The sequence below is a fragment of the Thunnus maccoyii genome, chromosome 9 (genome assembly GCF_910596095.1).
Source record: "Thunnus maccoyii chromosome 9, fThuMac1.1, whole genome shotgun sequence".
Classification (NCBI taxonomy): Eukaryota; Metazoa; Chordata; class Actinopteri; order Scombriformes; family Scombridae; genus Thunnus; species Thunnus maccoyii.
In genome coordinates this window covers 21,026,464-21,052,545 of record NC_056541.1, presented here as the reverse complement: position 1 = coordinate 21,052,545, position 26,082 = coordinate 21,026,464, and the positions used below count along the sequence as shown (strand labels likewise).

Below are 26,082 nucleotides of genomic sequence, written 5' to 3'. Positions count from 1 at the left end.
CCTGTTCCTGAATTTTGGTTTTAGAAAAGATTGTAACAGATCAACTGCTTGCTTTTATTAATGAAAATAATATTTGTGAGGAAATCCAATTCGGTTTTAGAAAAAACCATAGTAGTGAAACCGTTCTTCTCAAAGTCATTAATGACTTATTGCTGTCAGCTGATACTGGCCATAAATCCATTCTTGTTCTTCTGAACCAAAGCACAGCATTCAATACCATTGACCATGATTTTCTCTTGGATTGTCTTGAAAACTGGATTGGTATCAGTGGTGCTGCTCTGAAATGGTTCAGGTCCTACCTAAAAGACAGACATTTCTGAATTGGTATAGCTAATTCTAAGTCAGCTACGTTGTGTTTTCCCTGCGGGGTGCCCCAAGGCTTGGTGCTGGGTCCAATCCTTTTATCCATTTACATGGTCCCTCTAGGCTACCTCATACGCAGACATAATATCAGTTTCCATTTTTATGCACACGGTACTCAGATCTATCTAAACTGTTACCCTGAAAACAACTATCAGAACAACGCCAACCTGCTAAACTGTCTGCATGACATCCACACATGGATGTTGCAAAATTTCAGACAGAGATATTAATCATAGGTCAAGGTAGTGCAAACAACCAAATTTCGAACAGTCTTGGTTCACTGTCTCATTCAATAACTCTTTGCAGAAATCTTGGTGTCATTTTTGATCAAAACCTCACCTTAGATAAATATATTAATTCAATGATTCAATCCTGTTTTTATTATCACAGAAAAATTTCAAGGATTAGACCATTTCTTTCTGCCAAAAATCTGGAAACTGTCATTCACGCTTTTATAACCAGTCATTGGACTACTATAATTCCCTTTTTTCTGGCATCAGCAGAAAATCCCTCTCCAGCCTCCAGCTCATCCAAAACTCTGCTGCCAGGATTTTAACTCGGTGTAGGAAACATGATCACATTTCACCGATCCTGGCTTCCCTACACTGGCTACCTGTTGCTTTTAGAATAGATTTTAAGATTTTATTGATTACTTACAAAGCCCTGAGAGGCCTTGCCCCAGGCTGTCTATCAGATTCTTATTGCCCTCTGTCCCTTCCTGCTCCCTGAGATCATCAGATGTGTCACTTCTTGTTGTTCCAAAGTCCAGATTGATACATAAAGGTGATAGAGCCTTTGCAGACAGGACTCCTCGAGTGTTCCTTTGGAACAACTTGCCTGAGGAGATCAGGACTGCCAACTCTGTCTCGTCTTTTCACTGTTAAAAAACCCACTTGTTTATTATATTTTATGGCATTTTAGTTCATTTTACTCTATTTGTGTTTTTCATAATGTGCTTAGTTTTTATGGCTTTTAGTTTGTTTTTGAATTTTAAATGTGTTCTGTTTTTATTGTAAAGCACTTTGTTACTGTGTTTTGAAAAGTGCTATATAAATAGTGTTGTTATTATTATTATTATTATTATTATTATTATTATTATTATCATCATCATTATTATTATTAATATGTAATCAACACGTGGGATCTTTTCACTTTAGATGTGCTTGACCTTCGTGTGTGTGTGTGTGTGTGTGTGTGTGTGTGTGTGTGTTATTTGTCCTCAAAGCTCTCTTGAGGCTCATTTTGTTGATGCCACATTTCTTGCTCGTTGATATTAATAGTGAACATCAATAGAAATGACTACTGGCCAGTGACTAGGCTCTCATTGTAAATTAATGTGTTCACGCTTGTTTAAATAAGGATTAAAGAGCTCCAGAGAACATTTATGTAGTCATTTCTTGCTCTTCTACTGTAAAGGACTAGTGTGTAGGATTTAGTGGCATCTAGTGGTGAGGTTGCAGATTGCAACCAACTGAATACCCCTCCCCCTCCTCCTCCCCTTCCAAGCATGTGGGAGAACCTACAGTGCCTGCGAAACTTGCGAAAAACGCGAAAGGCCCACTCTAGAGCCAGGGTTGTGTTTGTCCATTCTGGGTTACTATAGAAACATGGCGATGCAACATGGCGGGCTCTGTGGAAGAGGATCTGCTCCCTCTGTAGATATAAAGGACTCATTCTAAGGTAACGAAAACACAATGATTATTATTTTCATGGGATTATACACTAATTAAAACCTACTTATGAATATTTTATTCCATTTCTGCCGAATCTGTTCTGCTAGATGCAACTAAATTCTACACACTGTGCCTTTAATTGTTAAGCAGAAGGCTTTCAGGTTCTGATGTAATTATTACTGAATCTCTTGCAGCAGCATGACAAGAACAATAAGCATTTGAGATGACACATGACATTTTTACTAATGATTCATAATTAAAATTAATTTCTGGCATGAACCTGTGTTGTGATACTGGGCTCTAAATCTAAATTAAAACAATCTAAATAACAAAATCATTGTTAAGACCAGAATTCCCTGTGCATGTTAACATATATAGCCAGTGTCTTTGCTCATAATATAACTGGGCCCCTGTTGTTTCAAAAGACCAATTGCAAGTCAAAGACATGTTTGAAGACAAGACTGGAGTGGCAGTAGGCGCTTGAAGTTGAAGTTTGCTTTCACACTTGTTTTCTTAAGGAAATGTGACTGAGGACTGTTGCTTGCTACGCACTGACCCTTGTAGAAACTCAAAAATGAACTGAAACTCAGAACAACAGTTATCTGTCAGTCCTATTTTTGTTGTTACATGCAGGCCAATCCACTTGACAAACTTACTGTTTCATGATTATGTCAACAGCAATGTATGTTTGAGTTTTTTAAAGACCCTAAGGTTGTCAGTGGTATTTTCTGTTCTCCTGGTTCACCTACTCATTCCCCTCACTTGAGTTTCTCCACCCATCTTCCCACTGCACCTCATCTCCTCGTTAGTTCTGTTAGTATTTAAGTCCTGTGTTTCAGTTCAGTCTTGTTGGATCCTTGTTCTGTATTGTTCAGTTTCGCTCTCCTCTGTTCCATCTGGTTTTGTTTTGTTCCGTTTTGCTGTGCCTGCATGCCTGGATCTTTATTAAAGAGACATTGTTCAGTTCTGGCTGTTTTGTCCTGCATTTTGGTCTATCTCTTGCTACTCCCCTGACAATAGGACCATGACTTAAAGTAAGATAACTGTAGAAACCAGGGCAGAACAAATCAGTGCTCAGTGGTGAAATACAGCTACAGGACATAGTCAGTTCCAGCATGTTGCTGATGGTAACATGCTGAACATTTTCTCGCAGTAGTGAATGTTTTTCAGGGAGAAAACAGGTTAAATCAAACCATGCAAACAATTGGTATATCCTTTGTGTTGCAAATAGAGAAAGAGAACAGAAACAACTTGATGTAGAAGTTTTTCTTTCCTTCAGAGGCTCATGCATTTCACCAAGAGCATTTCATATACAAAATACTGTGTGTTTCAGGAAAAAGGAAATGGTGAAAGGGTAAGAGTTCATTCTAAACTTTATGTTTTGCAATTTTTCTTCTTGCTCTTGCACAAAGTCTATATAACCAAACTTTGAGAATGCATACTTCTAATAAGGATAGAAACACTTTAGATGTTTTATAATCTGCATCTGGATCTAGAACCTCACCAAAACACACACAGTGATAGATACTTGTGCTGATTTTTGAAAAACATCTGAATCATGGTAATATCATGTCTTTGTACAAGGAAATTGTGGCCGTGTTTCTCAGGGGTGTCATTTTTACACGCCCCTGTGTGCATTTTATGCATTTTAGGTTAATTGTCTCTCACACTGAGCCAAATTCCTTATAATTGACACATATAAGTCTGTAGACAAAGGTCTGCACATGGAGGATGTTTCCTAACGATGCCTCACTCAAACAAATAAATGCATCACTATTATCGCTGAAGTGACAGAGGTGTGTTTCTGAGGCGTCATTAAAAATGTGAAAGATCACCCCAATTACCCCAGCAGTGGCCTTTTAGTGACAGGGCTGCTAATTAGTCAGAGAAGTGTCTGTCTCCATGGAGAAAACTGAGAAGAACGAAGAAACGCTATGAATGAGAAAGAGTGGGTCATTGCAGCTCTGAGCCTCTAAGAGGGGTCCTTATGTATAATTAACTTGATACATTGGTTTAAGTATGTAGAAAAAATATGTGTAATTGAGTCTTGTCTCTACAAATGGAAATTAGCAAGAAAATCCACACTCCAGTACAATTATTATACATTACTCCATTGGTTTTTGACAGTGCAGACAAGGCTGGTGACATAAACAGTTCTTTTCTTGTGCTGTATCCGTAAGAGCCAATACTCTAATCTGTAAAGTCCTCAGGAGACACAGTTTTTAGCTCTTTTTTTCATTAACAGAAAAGGAGAGTACAACTTAGCAGGCTCAGACTATCTGTTTGAGCTTTTGCACTTAAAAATTTTACTTGTAAATTGCCTTATTTCATAGTAATGCTAACATTTCTGCACCGGAAAATGAGCTCAAGCCCCCAGAATACCATCCTGAAAACGGTCACATTGTCGGTGAAGACAGACTTCTATTTCTTTTGGATGAGCTTTAAAACTGTTCATGTTTTTAAATAGGAAACCTTTCCAGCTTCACAAATATGCACTGAAATTCAGACTTGTTTGTTTGCAATCAATCAGTCATTGATTTTTTTGTCTAGACCACATGATCTTATAAATAAGATCGTGAGAATAAATTTTACCTTGAGCAAAGCTAGTCTATTTCATAGGAGTAATACAAATTCTCTTTTATTGTAATCTGCCTTTCTTTTTTAGGTTTGGCCATTCCAGGTTAATGAAAGACTAGAAAGGCTAGTTAGCTGTGTTTTTACATTTTGTAAGAGGGTAAGATACATTAGGGAAATTGCCTTTTTTTCCCCAAAAAGATAGTGGCTTGGTGTGAACATTGTGCCAGAAGGATTAATGAATAATTCTCATCACCATTTATTTGCTTTATCTTATTTGTCATGGAATATCACACGTGTGTTACAATATTATAATGTTGAAATTGCCTTGTTATCCTGCCCTACTTTTGTGTCAATATTAATATTCACTGTAGAAATAGGATGTGTGTGTGTGTGTGTGTGTGTGTGTGTGTGTGTGTGTGTGTGTGTGTGTGTGTGTGTGTGTGTGTGTGTGTGTGAGTACTGTACATGCGTGTATGTTTGAGTAACCCATCACAGCCACCACTTAGTCACCACAGGCTTCCTCATGTTGTCACAGTGAAGTAAACTGTCATCAGCTGTCATCAGCTGTTACCAAAAAATAACAAATAACTCGTAAGACTTTTCTCATTTTTTAAACAAGTTCACCAGAATTACAGGGTGACCAAGGCACTTTTATAGTCAACCAGCAATAATAGTTTTAAAACATAGACTGTTTCCAGACATTACTCATAGGTCTCTGAAGCTCCCTGCCAGCCTGACAGTAATTTGAAGCAGGTGGTGCAAATTTTGGCAGATGTGCCAGCCTGTGTTGAGCTAAAGCACCAACGACCACTACTTGAGGCTGTCAATCAAACAAGAATGCTGCGAAATGTATTGAAATGTATCGCTCCTTAACCTTTAACCATTTTTTTTATTACCACCAAGATGTACGATATAAGATGTGAAATTGATTATGGAAACCATTTTGACCAGTCACCAAGACCTTAGTGAGAGAAGCTGAAATTTTTTGCATCTCTTAGGAGCCATCATGTAGTGGACATTGGTGAAGTTTTGGCCATACAATATGTTGCCCACTTTTTTTTTTTTTAAGATATACAGAAAAGAAATGAAAGGAAACTTGTACAATTAAACCTGCACTTTGCATTTTTAAGGACCGGATAAATAAATGATCAACTTTTCTATTGTGAAATAAGCATTATGGATTTGTAGTAATTTAGAATGCTGGCATGTAAACACAAAAACATAAATTAAAAATCTAAACCCATCCACTGATCACAATATCTGTAACTCTGCCAAACATATTGCTGCTAATTTGTAAGATAAACATTTGTATAAAATGCGCATTGTTTGCTGAAATTGATAAATACTCTTTTAAAGTTGTCTGTCAGTGAAAAGCATGCCAAAGCGAATCTTAAAGTAGTGTGAAACACATCCGCCGTGCTTAGATAATAATGATCTTGCTTTGTGGGCGCTAAGCAGGATCTATGGAAGCATTCATCACTTTCCTCTTTCTGAGCTCTCGCTTTGCCTCGTGGCTCTCCAAGCCGCTTTACATTGGCACTATATTGACAGTCTGCGCAGGGTTGACAGACTGGATCTGGAGCGTGAGGATTGATTAAATGTTCCATTTGATCACAGACTTTCTGAATAAGATGGATGGGCCTGACAAAAAAGATACAAGGGGGTGAATTGATTCCCATGCCCATACTGCCCATTCACACGTACACATTCATAGTCTCTGAGAAGCCTGTAATTTCTTGATTTTTTTTTTTTTCCACAGATTAACCTGCAGAGGAGAATGAGGGTCACAGGCCTAATTACCCAGGGTGCAAAGCGTATTGGCAGCCCAGAGTACGTCAAGTCTTACAAAGTAGCCTACAGTGATGACGGGAAGACCTGGAGGACATACAAAGTCAAGAGCAAAGATGAGGATATGGTGAGACACACGCGTCAGCACACAAACACAAGTGTAGATGCCCCATGTCATTTTTCCATTCTTTTTCCTTTACCCTCTCAGTCTGTAATAAACAGACAAAGCTACACACATGCACACACACACACACACACACACACACATACACACACACATGTGCACACACAGCAACTAGAGGCTGTGCACTCAGTCAAGGGCAGGGTGGAGGACATGATGAGATGGCTTTTTAATTAGCTAGCACACACCGGGCCCATCTTACTGCCCCTTACCCCCCTCCACTTTTATGACTTCTAGATTGAATTTTTATACTATTTGGGGATGAAGAGCCACCAAATAGGCCACACGGTGTTCTATCATGCCTGACAGCAAACCGCGGCTGTCCTCTATTTGGCCCAGCTCCAAATGACCCCGACCTCCAAACTTCTCAAATTTATTACATAGAACAATGAGCCTAGACTTGAATATTCTGTAATCTCAATTTTGTTTTCTTGTCTGTCTTGTATTTTTCTTTTTCTTTGTCTTTTTTGGCATGTTTCAAAATTTTGAAAAAATTTGTATGTTTGAGTGTGCATTTGTATTTATGGGGGTGGAGGTTGTAACTGTATGAGCAGTATGGAGCACATAACCTGTAAGTCCTGTCAGTGTATTTGAGGTAGTTAATATAAGTTGTCTGTTATTTTTATCATTGACCTGTTGCCATCCAGTGACAGAGTCTATTTCATGTATCGCATGAAAACACATAGCTCTATCTCTCACTTGTTTTCTCCTTCTCTGTTGCCTTCTCTCTGTACCTCACACATACAGTACATCGGTCACTCAAATCAGAGAGTCTCTGTCAGACTATCTCAGGTCATTTGGATAAAACACTCCAGAAGGTATAGCAATACAATTGGACCACTAATTTAAAACACACCACTGTGCTTATAAATTACGGGCTCAAATGGTGCGGGAAATTGTCTATTTTTCCCTGTAATTCTAGCTCATTGACCTTGAATGACAGCAATTTGTTGAGTGTGGAGTAGACACCAGAGACAGCGCCGGATAGACTGCCACATTATGGTAAAACTGATCTGCTTCTCCATCCTCCACACCCCCATCTGCTGTTATTTCATCCCTTGCAACAGATTTTCAGAGGAAATGTCGATAACAACGCTCCATCAGCCAACTCCTTCACCCCTCCCATTGAAGCCCAGTATGTGCGCATTTATCCCCAAGTCTGCAGGAGGCACTGTACCTTACGCATGGAGCTGCTTGGATGTGAGCTAACAGGTGAGTGAGCTGAGCTCGTCATCCAGCTGTACACACAAATTAATCATAAAATGATGTGAAAAGCTGTTGCAGAATGCCTCCTGCACAGTTGTTTTATGTTCTGTTGGCTACTGTATGTGGTAACAACACTGAGAAATATACTTATTTTGTTGGGATTGTACAGTCAGAAAAACAAGAACAAATATGTTTGTTTTTGTTGTTGCCAGGCTGCTCTGAACCACTAGGAATGAAGTCAGGTCATGTCCAGGACTATCAGGTAACAGCTTCCAGCATCTTCAGGACACTCAACATGGACATGTTCACTTGGGAGCCAGGAAAGGCCCGTTTGGACAAGCAGGGCAAGGTCAATGCTTGGACAGCTGGACACAGTGACCAGTCACAGTGGCTACAGGTAAGAAATTATCTGAGCTAAATCTGTTATCTATTGTAACTGCTGTAATGATTAGATCAGTATATTAGCAGGGAAATGAATAACAGACTGCAGGTTTCTTGCAGATAGCTGGCTTTCATTCTGCTAAAGGATTAGCTCTTACCTTCCTGGCATAGGAATTGATGGTGTGTAAATGGTAATGCATGCCAATGGATTCAATTATATTTCATACGGAAAGACTTCATTTATGTGTACAGTGTCAGTTGTGAATGAAATTGTATCTCCAAATCCTACCTCTATTACCTTGCTCTCAGTATTATTCTTAGAAACAGTAAGTAATCTGTAGTCATTTCTTTTTTTTTTATTCTTCTTTTTTCATGCAAGTCTAATCCAACACCCACACTGCCCCTGTTGGATGAGTTTTAGCCCTGTTATCTTTGGCTTTGGCCCAGAATTTCTATCTCTTTTGAAACCAGCCAATCCATTTGTTTTCATTACAGTAACTGATGGCTGAAAATGTCTCCTGAAAGGGACAAGACACGTCTCTAAGTGAACATTTACACCTCAGTTTTTCTGCTTAACAATATATGAGATTGATGGAGGCCCAGGGAGTTTAAGATACATATCAACCAGGCTCAGTCATGCCCAATATGCCCTCATATATGGCCTCATATATTGGATTTTTTGGTGTGTTTTTTTAAGATAAAGGGCAGTAAATGCTCACTGCTTTTAGAGCGAGAAACCACATCTTACTTCAAGCTGTAAAACAGATAGCATAGAAGGAATTGTGATGTGGATCATCTTCTCAGGGAATTGAAGATCAGAGTGATTTCTTTGATTTCTTGGCCTTTCTGCCGCACTCGCTCCACGCATACCGCCTCCCAAGCAGTGACACAGTAGTCACACTGACTTGTCTGGCCATTATTAGATTGGTCTTGAGTCAGATATGTTTTTTATTACACTGAAAGCTTTTTTTTTTTTTGCCGAGGTTGAGGGTATGCATGTCTATGCGTTGTAGGAGACAGGTACTTAGGCAGGCCCCATCCAGGCCAGGGAGCTCGGCTAAGCAAAATTGATTGCTGTGGGTAAAGGAAAACTTGTGGTCTCATATTACATGCTGTGCCGGCAGAAAAGGGGAGATGCTATGCAGACGCAGTGAGAAAATCAATGGCTTCCACTGCCAAGGACCATTTCTGCGCACACAGGCATATACAATATCCAGCTTCTGAAAAGTAAACATTAAGACTTATATACTGCATCGTGCTTGCTCGCATTTGCACTGATACAGCTGTTGGAACTGACCAATCTTGTAGTGATCGCCTCATATGCATTTTTTAAACTTCCACAATCAGTGTCTTCTTTTTGCTTGTTGCCATGGCAAACAATTGATTCTCAGTGACATTACTGAATGACTTTAAACCTTACAGATTAATGGAATTAATCAGCCTTAATGACAAATTAAGTATTCCTATTAATCAAGACAGCTGCTCTGCTGGGCAGTGGAAGCAGTAGGAAACTCTTTACAGACACCGAATATCAAACTGGATTTCTTGATGCATGAGATTCACTTAAATAGAAAGCAGTGGAGTCATCGGCTGAAACAGATTTTGACTTATAGCCTGCTCTGAATACTTATTTGTTGTTGTCTTTGTTATAGTTGTTTGCTTCAATACATATATTATTATTATGTTATTTTGTAATTTCTGAAGAGTTCTGTATCTCTGATCACATTACATGCTTCTCACCAGCCATGTCTGTTTGACAAGACATTGACAATTAATTATTTTTCATCATTTGAGATTATGGATTTAATTAGCACATTGCTCCAATGAGTTATGTCCATCATAGCAATGGATAGCTCAAATATTTGATGAATCATTTGAATGTAATGATTGGATTTAACAAGCTGAGACCAGTCCATCAGATTTGAAATTTTTTGCTGGCAAAATGCTATAAAATCTTAAGCAAACACCAAGAACTGGACCTATTCAGGGACCATCCAAGCTAAAGTTATTCTGGCCTGGCAGGAGATAAAATTACACAGAGGGAGACAGAACCAGAATCTTTCAAAATGTTTTCATGAGAGGAGCTGAAGCTGTCAGGCTGAGCTGCCAAGTGTTCCAGCTGACATAGGCTGATTAGTTGATTATGCGCATTAACATGACCACATAGCAAAGTTGCCAGAGAAACAGTAGCTACTTTTCAGTGTCCCTGTTAATGTAACTCATGCACTGCAAAAGAACAATCCCAGGACTGTGGAAAGTTTTTGAGTGGATTTTGGTAAACATTCCTCAGACTAGTCTTTATTTTGTCAGATATTTTTTATATTTTGTCTTGGTCCTCGTCAAATGTCCTTGTTAGTTTTCATCATATTTAGTCCACCTCATCCTGTTTTTTTGTATGTTTGTTTGGTTGTTTTTTGTTTTTTTTTAAGTCAAGTTTTACTTGACTAAAGGTCTGGGCATTTTAGTATTATCTTAGACAAAGAAAACCATAACTATTTTAGTATAGTTTTAGTCAATGAAAACTGTTGACATTTTAGTCTTTTTAGCCATCATATTATATTGAAAATTTCAGTCAAAACCAATACTTTTTTGTCATTATGGTTATCACCAAAACATTAACCTACCTCAATTTCTTTGTGGTGACCCTTAATGTGTCTCTTCAGATTTGTGGTATTCTTACCAGCTATTTTATAGCCACATTGCTTCCCTCCTGATAAAGCAATGCATTCATTTTTTTTCTCAGCCTAATTGTAAAGAAAATGGGCTAAAAGAAAATATCAGCTTGTTTCTTTCTTCCAACCCCTGTTGTTGTTATTATTAACGTTAACATGTTTTCTGTAAAATTGTTGATGTAATCACTTTGCTCATTGTGCTGGTGTAGTCCTGATATGGAGCACACAGCGCAGCACAGGAAACATAACTGCTGCACATACCATCCAATGAACAGGACATTTCACATCTTAATTGTACTGCAGACTCCAAAAGATTCACTCAAAAGATTGACTCATAACGCAGGATTCTGAATCACAATCACATATTGTGGGTGGCACAGGACAGGTTCCAGGTGGTGTCTCCATTAACAGGAAGTGAAGAATAGAAAACTTGAAATAAGTATCTCCACTCCATTCAAACACACCTGGACTCATTCACATCTTCTGTCTCTGCTTTGGTATGCTTTAGTATACATAATAGCATCATCGGCAGGCCAGAATGTTAACATGAGATGGTACATGATTTGCATGAGGCCATTTCATTTTAATATATAACATAAAACTTGAAATTATTATATGAAACTTATGTTTGAATAAGTTTAACAGTGGTCCAGTTTGTAATGAAATTCTGACATCAATCTCAGTCCAAAAATGCGGTTTGAGAACATAAATTATTAGCTGATGCTCTGAGTTTAAGCTGCACTGTGAATATTTAGAGACTGTTCACACTTAAGAGACTGCAGAGATGTTTGGTGTAGAGAATGAATGCCTAATTGATTTTAAAAGAATGTTTACAATATTTATGCTTCTACAAAGACAAACTTTTCACTTTAATTTATTTTCTGTTGTTGAAATAAGCAATAAATAAGCAAATTATAAAAAATATTAGTAGAGCAAGTTATATAGTCAGTCTCAGTCTACTTGCAGCTTAACATGCATGTGTTCAACTTTATTCATCCACTTAACACTGACATACTTGTAACTCTTTCACATATAAAGGTATCATTTTAATACAGTGCTAGATGTCGGCTGGTTGACAGTGTATTATTTAAAATAGGTTGAAAAAGATCACAGATCAAAGATCAAATTGTATTCACTTGAATAAATGTTAAGCATGTTTTCCCACTCTTTTACACAGTAAGCTTTCAACTCCCTGTGGTAAACACAGGAAATAAGATATGGTCCTTTAGTTTGCTTTGGTTGGGTGCCATCTCTTAGCCTTGTATATAACTGTATCTAACCCTTTAGTTAGCTACAGTAGAGTTTCCAGTGCCTCGTAAACTACAGCTGTGCACACTCTAACTACAGAAGATATATATACTCCATCACTTAGCACTTTATAGTATATTCACTTAAATATTGTTTTCTCTCATATCAGGGAATTCTCCTCTTCTGTCACATAGCATTTAAACATAACAGTTTAGGTGACGTACAGTATAGGGAGCATATACTGGCATTAGCGGTAGAATGGTTCACAAGTGAAACAAAAAGAAACGTTCTTAATATTATTGGACATGTGCCACATACTGTAGCTGCATCTCATGTCTGTGTTTCACATTATTTTTAGCCCCCTCTTCTTTTGTCTCTCACAAGCTCAGTTCATGATAAACTGCAACTGCACCTGTGAGATATAATTCAGCACAATAAAAAAAAGCCTTCTTGCATTCTACATCCTTACAATGCATTTTATGTACATCTGTAGAGTAAATAAAGACAAGGTGTACATTTTTTCTATCTCTTTATTTTTTAATTCCAACATGTACTGTACAATTGTATGTCTTGTGTAAACATGGCCTTGACATCGATAGTGCCGAATGAAGCACTTCATTTTTGCAACTTGTTAAATTTATTTGTACCTTGCAAAGGTGACAAAACATGCTATGAAAGTAAATCTGTTCTGGTGGTTCATTTGTTATCCCCTGTCTCAAAGGTTTTCACACCCAATTGTCTCCTTGAAGTGATAAATACGTGTGGTGTGCGGCTGTGGCAACCTGATAATCACTTCTGCCTCTGATGATGCAGAGTGAGCTCAAACTTGTGTGTGAAAACTTTGAAAGAGCTACATTAGCCCCTGTGCTAATGGTACATTGGTGTTCATGTTAAATTCAGCATGCAGTCACACATCAGCTAATGCAGTAATGTAGTACGAGCAGTAACATGACATCCTTTTCCTGACAAGTCATTAATGTGACTGACGAGGTTATGTAAGTCATCATAGATAAGTACACCAAATTTTTACATACAACTTTACTTGTGTTATCAACATCTATAGATAGAAAGCCAGTATAGTTACAGATGACTCAAACTTCTGAGACACAAAATATAATTTTCTTGTTTTACTGAAGATTTACCCACGGTTGGACCCAAAAACAAACACTCAGCTGCAGGAACTTGAGTAAATGTAGGCTAACATATGCAAAACAGAGCACACACAATTACGCAAATTACATCTGTGAGAGTAGAGGTTTGCATAGGCAGCTGCTGAGGTAAATAGTGGCAGTTTAGCAGGTAAAGCATTGCATGCACATGGGTTTCTCTGCTGGAACACACAGGACCAAGGAGAAAGCACAGTGGGAGACTATAAACCAAGACAAGCAAGACAAAGACAAGTAGAGAGACGTAAGTGAAATTATCAGTCACAGTCACAGCTGGTATTACTCTACTGCTAGTTAAGCTGCATACATTTGCTGATTGCCAGTATCACACTTTCTTTTAACTGGTGTCAGTCGATAGTGAAAGCATGCTCAAGGAGGCAATTTCTGATCATTGAGGAAATGATCATACCCTCACTCTTGATGACTTAAGTGACAATTAGGGTGGAGCACGGGTACACAATATTGTAGTCCAGGTAAATAGGTTGTAAGAACAGTGAATGGCATTGTCACAAATGTTCAGTTTTTGATGAAACTGTGTGAGAAGTTGGCTATCCTTAGAAAACATTACAACTGTATGAGAGAATTGGGTTTCAGCCATTTGTTTCCCAACTTTTACCTCAACAAATTTGTGCATGGCCAGCAGAGATGATTAACCCCAGCAAGGAGGTAGTCGAGACACATTCACACTTGTTGGCTAAGACAAAAAAACACTTCCCCACCCCGAAAGACCTTGCAGACTCATTGAATATGGTCTGAAGAGACCAGCAGAAAATGACATCCATAAACACAAAGACAAAGTATTTGAGCTTCTCATGTAGAACGTTGTTGACGAGTGCTTTGAACACAGCAAGAGGGCCTAAATGGTATCACAAAGTATGATGACATCTGTGTGGCTGTCTTCCACTCATTCCCATTATGAATGAATACGAGATGACAAGTGTGCTCAGGACAAACTTTGCGAAGATGGTGGCTTCCTGCACGATCTCAAGAAGAGGATAGAGGTCCATGGTTGTTATAGTGTTAGAGTACGTTTATAATCAATGCAGTGCCAGCAGGCAGATACAAAGAAGTATTTTTCCACAATTATCATTTTGGGCCTTGTAGAAGAGTGCAGTCTAGGAGAGATAATGCCTTGCAGAATGATATGCGGCTATAGCTCAGGAGGAAGAGCAGGTTGTCCACTAATCAGAAGATCGGTGGTTTGAGTCCAGGTTCCTCCAGTCTACATGTCAAAATGTCCTTGAGTAAGATAATGAACAAATTGCTCCTGATTGCTGTGCCATCAGCGTGTGAATGATTAGATTCCCTCTGATGGGCAGGTTGGGACTTTGCATGGTGGCCCATGCCATCAGCATATGAATGTGTGTGAATAGATGAATGGGACCCGTTGTGTAAAAAGCGTTTTGAGTGGTTGGAAGACTACAAAGATGCTATACAAGTACAGTCCATTTACCATTTATGCTCTGTCATGGGCTAAAGTGGTCACTCAATGTTTATTTAATGCCTGTTTAAGATTGGCATAGTCAAGATGAATACTAGACAGGTTTGCAAGGTCTTTCAAGATTATGTAAAATAGAGAAGATACTACCTTAGTGGACTAGAGATGGTGGTCACAGTAGTAATGGCATCCACCAGTATAGGTTTCATGGACCAGAGAGAAGTGTGACAGTCCCTAAACATTGGCATTGGATTCCACATGGATTTCCATGAGTCAAGTAGAGAGGCTTAATTCATGGTTCAAAATCCCTAAATGAAGCACTCCTTGGATCTAAAGTCTCCCTGCACCAAGGGGGTTGGCACTGGTTGCACTAGTGGAGATCACCAACTTGCTGATAGAGTGTAGTCTTGTCATGTTCAGGCTGGGCACAGTATAGGTAGCACTTCAGCTGGAAGCAACCCAATACTTCATCTGGAATGATCAATCTTGTACTGCCCAGCTGCATTGGGTCACCTTCTTCCTCTCAAACCCTCCTTATCTTGAAAGTGAAAACCCCTTTTTGTCTCATTAATCTCATTAATTACAGATGGTAATTCATGAATGGTAAATTCTGCTTAACTGAGGAACTTGAGTGAATGCTGAGTAAGAAAGTAAAAGTAACTACCAGAGCAGAACAGAGTACGTATAACAATCCAGCATATGACCACTGATAAGTTAATCAGTGGCACTGAGAGCCAAGACATGTATGGACATCTATGAGCCCCTCTGTTGGCCAGACAGGGGCCATAGGACCCAGGAGAAGGATTTTGGAGAGAGCGAAATATTAAATGAAATTCTCAAAAAGTTATTATATTTTGCTTACACTTTATAAGATTTTAAACAATAAGTTAAATCAAAATAAGTTCAATGTTTTGTAGCCAAGTGTACAAGCTTGCAACAATGTGGTTAATTCTATTCAGAAATAGTAGTAATTTAAATAATTCTGACTGAAAATAAGCATTCTTACATGGCAGTAATGTGAGCTGTGGAGTAAAAATTGTGAATTTCTAATAGAAATAATTACTAACAGCAAACAGTGAATCATTTTCAAGAAATTTAATTCTTTTCTTAAGTGGTTTTAATTGCATTAAATATGTTTATCAACCTGGAAGCATTTTGAAATATGTTTTATTTAAAAGTGTAATTGAGAATGTGCATGAATTAATATACTATCAAACTAAAATACCCCAGCTGTTTGCTAATGGCCTCTAAAACATTAGTGCACATTGACACTCAGAGCATTGGCCCATGCAGACTAGAGGCTAGAAGGAACAATAAGTAGACATAATGCAAGATTGATTCACGCTCAGTGCCTGTGAATGTGCATTTGTTGTAATCAAACCGGGTATTATCATTACACCAATTTTGCCGAGCACAGCTTCCTAATCAAATCGCTACCTCAAATAAAGCACTGCTGACAACAAACTCTATTTCTTTTAATCAATAGAATTAGCTGGATGTTTGTTTCATCAATTCACAGTGGAGAATGGCTTTAATTTGTCCCATTGAAACTCTCATCTCTTCTTGAGTGTTTATGCAGCAAAGATGAAGCGTGTCCTTTCTAAAAACAGAAAAGCTGCCTCCGAGAGAGTGAAGGCATTGTAGCATGAAAGGATTTAAGAGGGATTTTGATCATGTGAAATAGCAATGATCATGTCTTCATTTCAAGTACAAGACTAGAACTTTGTTGAAATTACTTGCACAGGAAATAGACAGTAAGAATTTACAGGGAACTTTCAAGAGTGAGCTGTCTTCTGTGTCCTTCAATCTTGATCGCCCCCAGTGGAAAACACAGTCCTTACAATTGTTAAACTGTAGCTATTAAATCCAGGATTTCTATTACTGTCATATATTGATCTGGCTGAAACTAGATAAAGGCACTTGTCCCTTCTAATTTGACTATTCAAAGTTCTTAACACATTAAATACATCCTTCATTGTACCAGCTGCTCAGCTTTTTATCATTATTTGTCCCACTACTCTGCACACAAAAATGAATCAATAGGAACAGCACCTGCAACCAAGTTTTGGTGCTGAACTAATTAAAGAAAGAGAATGTTAGAAGGACATTGTCTCCAGGTGGTTTCTGTCGTAATCAGTGAGAATCACAAAACCATTTAGCCACAGCTGCGAGGACAAAAAAAATGTTAAGTATGAAATATATATGAACACTTGAGCATACATTCTAATCTGTCTTGCTACATCTACATGTCAGTGCATGTAAATTTCATCTTGATTCATCCTTCACAGGAATTAACATGAGAATATTAATTATTCAACACAAGTTTTGTGGAATATACACATTTCCAACTGAGCCAACAAACAACAGTTAACTTTTTTTTTTTGTTTTACCACAAAGTTGCATTCCTACATCCATTATAAGATATACAACTGTGTCCAAATTAACTGCATTGCATCTTCTTCCTTTTTTGTTTGTTTCACAATTTGTTGACAAGATCTGAGCTATGGCACTGCCCATTGATACACAGCTTGGAAGCCAGGATAACAGATGTAACCATGACTGCAAATTGCCTAGCCAGCGCTTGTTTTGGCAGATGTGCCAGCTCAGTTGCAGAAAGGCAAGATCAAATTTGCACCATGTTGCTGTGTACAGTGTGTGCATCATTAGACATGGCGACTTTTTGAATATGGAGGATCATATTAAGGGGATTGTTGTGGGTCATTATCAGACTTCTATGGAGAGCCATGTCAGATGGGACCCGTCTGATATCAGTTCTCTAACTGCTGGCTACCCAGTTAGAGACTCCTTTATATTACAAAATGTATTCCAATTTGAATAGACATAAATACAATATGTTGGTTCAGAGATGTTGCCTGGAGCTTTTGCTAATTCAATCATCTTGAAAACATTATCCAAGAATTCAAGAAGAATCTTAGAAAGAATCCACACTAATTTGAAAACATGTCTGATGCAAATTTCATTAAGGCATTATCGTCAGAGCCTCATTTTAATCCTGTCCAATATGGCTCTTTCTTTGCTCTATTTTATTCAATTTCCCTGCAGCTAGTATGCTGATTCAATTAGCTTCCAAATGAAGTTACGGAAGGGATGGTAAATCCATCTGCTTCCCTGATTCAATTGGGTGGTTTTTAGTGTTCCCTCCCTTCAACTACGTATATTCTTAAATGTACAGGTCTGCTTACAACCTCTGTAATGTTACTCTTTTGTTTTCATTATCCAATGAAGCCATCTTATCCTTCAACACTACATCCTGATCCTCATCTCCCTCTTGCTCACTCTGTCCCTCTCACTCCCTCTTAACTAGTGTAGGGTGCATTTATCTGTTTTATCTTGGGATGATTGATTCATGAGTCTGCAGCAGCACCAGCTGTAATCGTACGATCTGCAGGAATTGTCAGAAATGAAGGTGCCAGAGCTTAAATCAGTGCAGCAGAGACTGGGCCCAGTGTGTTTTGCATGTGTATCTTGGTGGTTTCAGTGTGTCTCTAAGCCATCTCTTGACAAGCATGGTATCCCCCACTCACCTCCATACATTTAAATCAGAAATCTTTATGTTATGCACCCAGGAGAGAATGGACTGCACTTAAGCAGCACTGCTACATGCTACAGACTAGTATTATGATTAATTCAGAATAGTCCACAGTTAAGCCAAGGCTCTGGGCAACTGGGCATTGATTCATTTCATAGTAAGTGTCATATTGCAGAGACCACTTATGTCCACAAATGTTATGTATTTTGTAATTTCACAGTTGCCTTTTTTATTTCTTGTACAGCACACCATGTTTATTGTGCTGTGTGTGTGTGTGTGTGTGTGTGTGAGAATTTGTTATGAATATTTTATATACCATGTGAGAGGCAGGAGAGGAGAGAGGAGCGAGGTATGATGAGCTGTAAGTGCAGCAGGCAAAGTCAAAAACAATTTTATTTTTAACTCACCTATTTTGTAGGAAAAACCTGTATCACCATTGTTAGAATGGTAACTCCATACTTTTAATCATTAAATCATTTTACACATGCTTAATATTCCACGAGAAAGCTTTTTTTTCCTATCACATAAATTACAGATTTGATTCCAGACAAGATCATGCAGGGAGACTGACTACTTCAGATTTTATCAGTGAATAAAGTGTCCATCACGTGTCTAGTCACAGTGAACATTAAACAGAGTGTGAAATCCCCCAAGTCCTCTACTAGTCTAGCATCAAGGCCATTTTTTACGCACATGGATCTGAGTCACTCACTTCACTCATACTGACACGGTATGAAACTCTCTGGGTCCACAGATGCTGCTCTCCTTGCTGTAATAGCTCTAAATGATCCAGACCACCATGGTTGATTTCCTTCCTGTTCCTTTTGCCATGGCCAATTCCCCTCATCTGTTCCTGCAACCATTTAGAGTTAACTTGACAAGCTGAACTGAGGCTCCATCTCTTTTATGGCTGTGTGCTCTGAGTGGCCTCTTAGAATTTCAGGTAGTAATGTTCATGCTTTAATGCACTGGGTTTGATGAAAGGCGGCCTTTGTTTTTTGGGGAAAATAGGAATTTAATATTAGTTTAATGGTCTAAATGTACACTTCCCATCTTAAAGCACTTAAGTTATTTGTGTTCAATTATAGATGGAGAAAAAGAGTCCTACAAAACAAAAAGCTGACCAGGCGTGCGGTTTTGCAAGCAGTTAAAAGATGGTCACTTTTATGTCCAGACTTTATTAAAATGTTAGCATTTATAACAGTGCAACCTCATCAATACTTTTAGTTTTGAGAAACTTTGAGAATCCCACAGGATAGTTAAATATTTTTTGATAAACAAGACTAAGCGGGAATATTTATTAAGGATTAGCAGCTATGTTTGGGCACTAAACAGCCAGATTAAGTTTTATCTTATTTACTAAAGGACTGCACTAATGTTTTGCACTATTTTATTTAATATTTTTCTCACATATAGCCTTTATCTTGCTTGATGAGTACACACTTTCTGTTCCAAAAGCATCTTCTATTCAACCAATATTCAAAATTCTACGGCAGAGGACACTTTCTTTTGTGCTTTGCTGCAAGGTGAGTCAAAACAGCCAGGCATCTGATCTTATTTAGTGGCACTTAAACAGATGAACTGCATCTGGAATCATGTACATCTGTAGTCTTAATAAAAACTCATGCTCAAACAAACATACATGCAACAAACATCAAACCAAACATGCTCACAATGACAATGCTAACATGCCGATGTTAAGCAGGTATAATGTTTAGCATGCTCGCCATCTTTGTTTGGTGTGTCAGCAAGATTTTACTAAACACAAACACAATAGCTGAAGCTGATGAGTATGTCTGTAATATTGCAGATATATGGTCATAACCCATTGGGAAAATTTGACCTGAAGATGGCGCCAGATAAAAAATCATTACAATTATGAACATGAATGTGTGTATCAAATTCAATGGTTATCAATCCAATACTTATTTATACATTTCACTCAAAACTACAAATGTGAACTTAATGGTGGTGCTAGGGGAAAAGTCAGGGGATCACCAGTCACTTGGATACATCTGCTGTGAACAATGAATGTCTGCACAAAGTCTTATGCCAACCCATCAAGTAGATGTTATTTCACTGGACATATAAAAATTTTGACCTGCTAATGAAGCTAGAGGAAACATCAGGGCATCTCTAAAGTCATTACTACTCATCCTCTGTGCACCACAAATGTTTGTACAAAATTTTTTGGCACTTCACCCAATAGTTGTTGAGATATATCATTCTGGACAAAAGCCGGGGGCAGATCAATTAACTATCTGACTGACATTGCCATCCCCAGCTGCTAATGTGGCTAAAAATGTTTGACTGAGCTGTGAACATCCTTTGAGTAGGATTATTCTGGTCTTTGCTTACTGTAGGGTCATCTATATATAGGTGTCATTCAGAGATGGAAAAATTGAGGATATTTCTTGACAGAATAACAAAGAATTTAAATTCAATTACATGCAACATTGCTTCATGCGAGTGTGCTGGCATGAGGAGAGAATGAATGTAGTAGGGATGGAGTGAACAAGGAGGGGAGAGGATGTTTAATGCATAGTGATGTCCATGCCATGTAAAACTGTTTGGCTTACAAATCTGTGTGCTTGCCACCATTCTGACTCTGCCTTAATGTACTGCCAAAACAAGTCATCTTGCTCCGTAATGAATACATCTATCCTCATGTCAGGACAGCTCATTCCATATTGAGATGCCTCTTTGAGTCACATTCCACATTTAGCACTTTTAAAAACCCTGTATACGGGTCACATTTCAACAAGGAGAATGTGTTGTTGCCATGCTGACCAGGCTGAGTCAGTATGATACTGCCATGAGGGGACTTTGTCTTTATGACATTACCTCTACTATCCTCAATGCTCCAAGGCAACAACCCATTTTAGATATTATCCCTCTATTAAAAGGGAATTATCAGTGGTTGTCGGCCTCATAGATATGGGTTAGAAGGGGCAACTACTACTACGTGCATATCAACCCATAGGTTTACATCATGTTTAGTAAAGTTGTAAAGTAAAGTGACGATTGAGCTGCAACGATTAGTTGAATATTTAATCAACAGAATATTAATCTGCAACCATTTTGATAATTGATTAATTTTTTGAGTAATTTTAAGAAAAAAATGCCAAAATATTCTGGTCCCAGCTTCTTAAATATTAATATTTTCTCATTCCTTTGTCTGTGGTGACATTTACAATAAGTGACTGTAATATTTAGTCAAGTTATCATCAAGCCTGAAATTAAATACATTTCCAAACAGGGTATCTCATCAGTCCATGTAATTAACTTTTAACCCGAGGCACACACAAAAATCTTAGACATCATTGACTGTCATGATCATCATTTTATTTACATAAAACCTTGGAGAACCCTCATTTTCAGTGGTGCAGAGGTTCAGACATACAATAAATGCAGACACAGCAAAAATCAAATAACAATAAAAGAAGAATACATGGCTATCTCAATTAAATCAAGGTAAAATTAACAATGCTAAAAAGTAAAAGTGTAGGAATTGACAATGAGACAAATAAATTAATAAGAACAATACGATTAAATTAAATTAATTAATTTAATTAAATTCAAAAAATTAAAAGCGATGACAGTTACAATGTCGTTCAATAAAATTAAGAATTGACTCAATAGTATCAATGTTTGAAGCATATTCCAAGTATATGGGGCATAGTAGCAGAAAGCAGATCTTGAATTTTTGGTACTTGCAGGGTGAGCCATGTCTGTGAGCCGGTACAATTGCTACCAACATTCTAAGAAAGCAGGGCTGAGAGATACGGGGGGAGCTTTTGTAAAATAGCTTTATAAATAAATAAAATCAAATGCTGATCCCTCCTCGATGACAGAGCATGCAGGCCAGTTTTTTGGTGGTGTGTGTGTCCCATAACTACCTTCAGTGATGAATCTTAATGCAAAGTGATATACTGCATCTAAAGGTTTGAGAGTGGAACTGGTCCCCACCCATAAATAACATCCCTGTAGTCCAAAGGATGAAAGCTGCTTCAACAATTCTTTTTCTGATAAATAAATGAAAGCAAGATTTACTTCTAAAAAGAAAGCCCAAATTCAATCTCAGCTTTGATAACAACAAATCAATATGGACTTTAAAATTAAGTTTTATCATCTACCCAAATGCTGAGATATTTATAGTATTGCACTCTCTCTATTACGGTATATAGTATACTCATAGTCAATATTTCTTGCATTCGAAAACAACATCCATTTTGTCTTTGCACAGTTTAGGAGCAGTTTCAAATTACGAAGGTGTTTTTGAGGGAGGTTAAATGATAGCTGTAGATTTCGAGTGGCAGCATGAATAGAATCTGCACAGGAATAAAGGACCATGTCATCTGCGTATAGATGGAAGTTACAATTGTACGATGAAGAGGTAATATTGTTTATATAAATAGTGAATAAAACTGGTCCAAGGACAGAACCTTGAGGAACTCCCTTTGTAATTTGGAGAAAAGAGGACTGAATATTATCTATCTTGACACACTGTGACCTATCAGAAAGATAATTCTGAAACCACAGGCAGCTAGCATTGTCAAAACCAAAAGAAAAAAGTCATTGTAAAAGCAGAGAGTGGTCAACTGTCTCAAAAGCTTTCGTTAAATCAATTAAAAGAGCAGCACAGTGTTTTTTGTTATCTAGAACAAAAAACACTGAAATGGAATTAGTATTGAATGTGTGGAATGATTTAAACTGTTCATTAACAAACAACTCAAGTATTTTTGCAACACAAGATTTTTGAATTTATTTAATTCAGATTTGCCAGCACCTTTACAGAAATGAATAACATAGACAGTCTTCCAAACTGTAGGAATGATGCCAGAGGTAATGCTAAGATTGAAAATATGAGTTATATATACAGAAATTAGATGTGCTGAAGATTTCAAAAGCAAATGGATCCTGTTTGTCATCACACGATGATTTTTGTCTGTCAGTATAACATAAGGCGTCAACTACCATCCTACTGGAGACAGGAAATTATATATATTGCCACACCACATCCTTTACCAGCTCTATCTGCTCTGAAAATATTAAAACCACTATAAGAAACAATTTGATTATCAATCTCTTTTTTCAACCAAGTCGCTATTAAAATCATGTCATCTGGATGAGTTTGAGATAATAGGATACTTAAAAGTAGAGTCAGTCATTCTGGAGAAAGATTGTTGATATTTGAACTAAACACCCAAACAAATAGACTCCTCCTTTCATGCTCCTTCAGAATATCCGACCCTCAAATTCATGGACACGCATTGCCAAGGCAATGACCAAAAGAGAAATATGGCGGAATTCAGAGCAATGCATCAACTGTAGAGTCTGTTCCTCTAACACATTATCATGAGTGGAAAGAAATCGTCTCATGTGAGCACAACAGTCCATCCACACTCTCCGCCTCTCTGCAGCCTCCCCACTTCTCACTCGATCTGCGTTCAGTGTCTCTATCCACAGAAGCAGCCGTCTGTCAGCAGCAGCTCCTGGGGAGCCAAGAGGACCATGTCCAACCAAACTACCTTCACCAGGGCTGTCTGACAGCAGAAATTTACTGAACCAAAATAGTTTGCATGTTGGCTACATAGGAAGAAATCAACAGTGTTTGTATTTATTGATTCGTTTATATGGTTATTAAGTTCAACACCCATATGCCTGCTCAGATTATGCCTCACTAAAAGCGACAGAAACAGACTTGGAGCGTAAAAAAATGCAGGGGGTCTCTGTGAGACTATTTCGGATTCAGTGTGGATTGATACATTTAATAAAATGGAAGTGTATCTATTCCGTGAGAAAACACTTTCTATGTGAATTGGCCACAGCCTCTCTCTCTCCAGCTCCCCTTCCCTTACCATTCAATGGCTCCTGAAGACAGGAGACTGTCATGTCCTCACACAGACAGCTGCTCTGATGACTTCCCCCTGTCCTGTGCACAAACATTAACGCCCCCTGCTGTTGATTGGCTAGAGTAGTGTTGTGTGGCTCACTCTGAGCCACTGTGTTTACATGCCAATTTACAGAACCAGTGCTGTGTATGAACACAGAATTTTTTTTCAGCACACACAGAGAACAGATAGCTAGCGGACCATGAGGAGATATTTGCTGAATTTGTCAAAAAGTTTATTGGATTAGAATCACTGACTTTACCTTTAACTGATCATATTTGTTATGACTTAGTAAACTAAGTATGTTTAGATTTAAGAAACCAAACCACTTCTAGTCTTAAAAACCTCTGAAGTGACGAGTGAAGAAGACCCAGAAGTAGTTGACTTTAGAGCAGAAAGAGCTGGCTTCAGGTGAGCTCCCCCTGACTGCACCAGGGGAGCTTCACCAACGGAGCTGGACCTGGAACCGTGCATGGCATGTGCTGTACTAGTCTGCAGCCCAGGGCAGCGAAGAGCAGGCGGAGGAGCAACACCCCTCCCCCAGTGGATGGCCTGAGAGCAGTCTGGTGTCAGGTGCGAAGGCGACCCATCGCTGGCCTGGGATGCCAATGCGCAGCTGGCATCTGCCTGGGTGCAGGGGACTGACAGACCAAAGGGGGTAAATCCTGCAAGGACGGTGAATTTATTTTTAAGCTGGATCTCCAGAGGTTGTGGTAAGACCGCTTGCCATAGTGTTTACCCCCACAAAGAAAAGAGCAGCCTTCTGCAGGCTCAATATGGGATAGAGCTAGCCAGGGAGGAGGAGGATCCAGGGATCTTCAGGCTGACCAGGGGCAGCCTCCGGAGCTCCGGTGGTGATGTAGCAGGACCATGGGATGGTGACATTGTTGTCCGCCAGTGCCAAGGCTTAAGAGTCGGGGGAGCGGGTCAGGCTGGTCCTGTCACAAACATTGCAGCCAGAGGAGCCCAGGACAACAAGTTCTTTCGCCTGAGCGCTAGCAACAGTCGAGAACTCCAGGACAAGCTTGTTCTTCAGCCGATTTCAGCGTCCAGAAGAGAGATTTTGTTCTTCAACTTAGATATGGTAAGATGGCAAGACTCACATACAGCCATCATGTTAGTAGAGAACAGTTCTTAAAAACAACTTAAACTCCACGCCGGATCACTAAAATCCTTCATCCGGTAAAAAGATATAGTTAAAAACAATCAATTTTAAAACGATCAGATTTAATTGTAAAATTGTAGTTAAAAACTGGATAAAAACTGGATTAAAAAAATCTATTTCTGATAGAGCTTCTAGCAGGTTCAGACGGACGCCGACTGGATGGTGTGAAGTCATACACCTATGTTTTGTTTGCTGTAAAACTTCATATTTGTTTGTTTTTTTATCATTATGAAGGAAGAGTCTTTATCAGTGGAAAGTGTGGGGTAATTTATGGATTTTCATCTTGCAGTTTCTTGGGTGCATATGCCTGAAGGGAGAAAGGGGTGGATGTACTTTCTTAAAATATTTAGATTTGGCCATGAGCGGGCTTTTACCTGTTTAGAAAGTTTTTTTTTCATTCTGACCTGCAGCTATTTCTAATCAGCTCCCCAGATTTTACAGTTAAATAAGTCATTAAGGCATCTTTGTCCACGAAGGAGTACAGGCTGTTTGCCACAGTAATAAACAAAGGTTACAATGTTGTAACCCTAGTTCTATAAGCAACGGGTGGAGCCCTCTAATGGACTTCATGGGTAATACTCTCCTCCAATCACATGCATGCAATCACCCACTGAAATTTGCATGTAGCCAGCCAATCAGGATACGCTTACTGATTACTTGTGTCTCACACACTATATAAGCAGCGTCTCACTGATGCTCACTATCCAATACCACTTCAGTGGATGGCAAAGGAGCGGCAGGGTCCATCGGTAGAGGGCTCCACCTGTGCTTATAGAACTA

At 38.6% G+C, this 26,082-nt stretch overlaps 1 protein-coding gene across 3 annotated transcripts in view; it reads left to right on the top strand.

The window, feature by feature from the left end:
- LOC121904435 (EGF-like repeat and discoidin I-like domain-containing protein 3) overlaps positions 1-26,082 on the top strand; it is a 119,652-nt gene that overhangs the window by 75,437 nt on the left and 18,133 nt on the right. For all 3 annotated transcript variants that reach the window (XM_042422188.1, XM_042422190.1, XM_042422189.1), the window contains 3 exons: positions 6,373-6,528; positions 7,650-7,794; positions 8,001-8,185. In XM_042422188.1, coding sequence (XP_042278122.1) covers positions 6,373-6,528; positions 7,650-7,794; positions 8,001-8,185 — 486 coding nt within the window. The remainder of the gene's footprint in view (positions 1-6,372; positions 6,529-7,649; positions 7,795-8,000; positions 8,186-26,082) is intronic.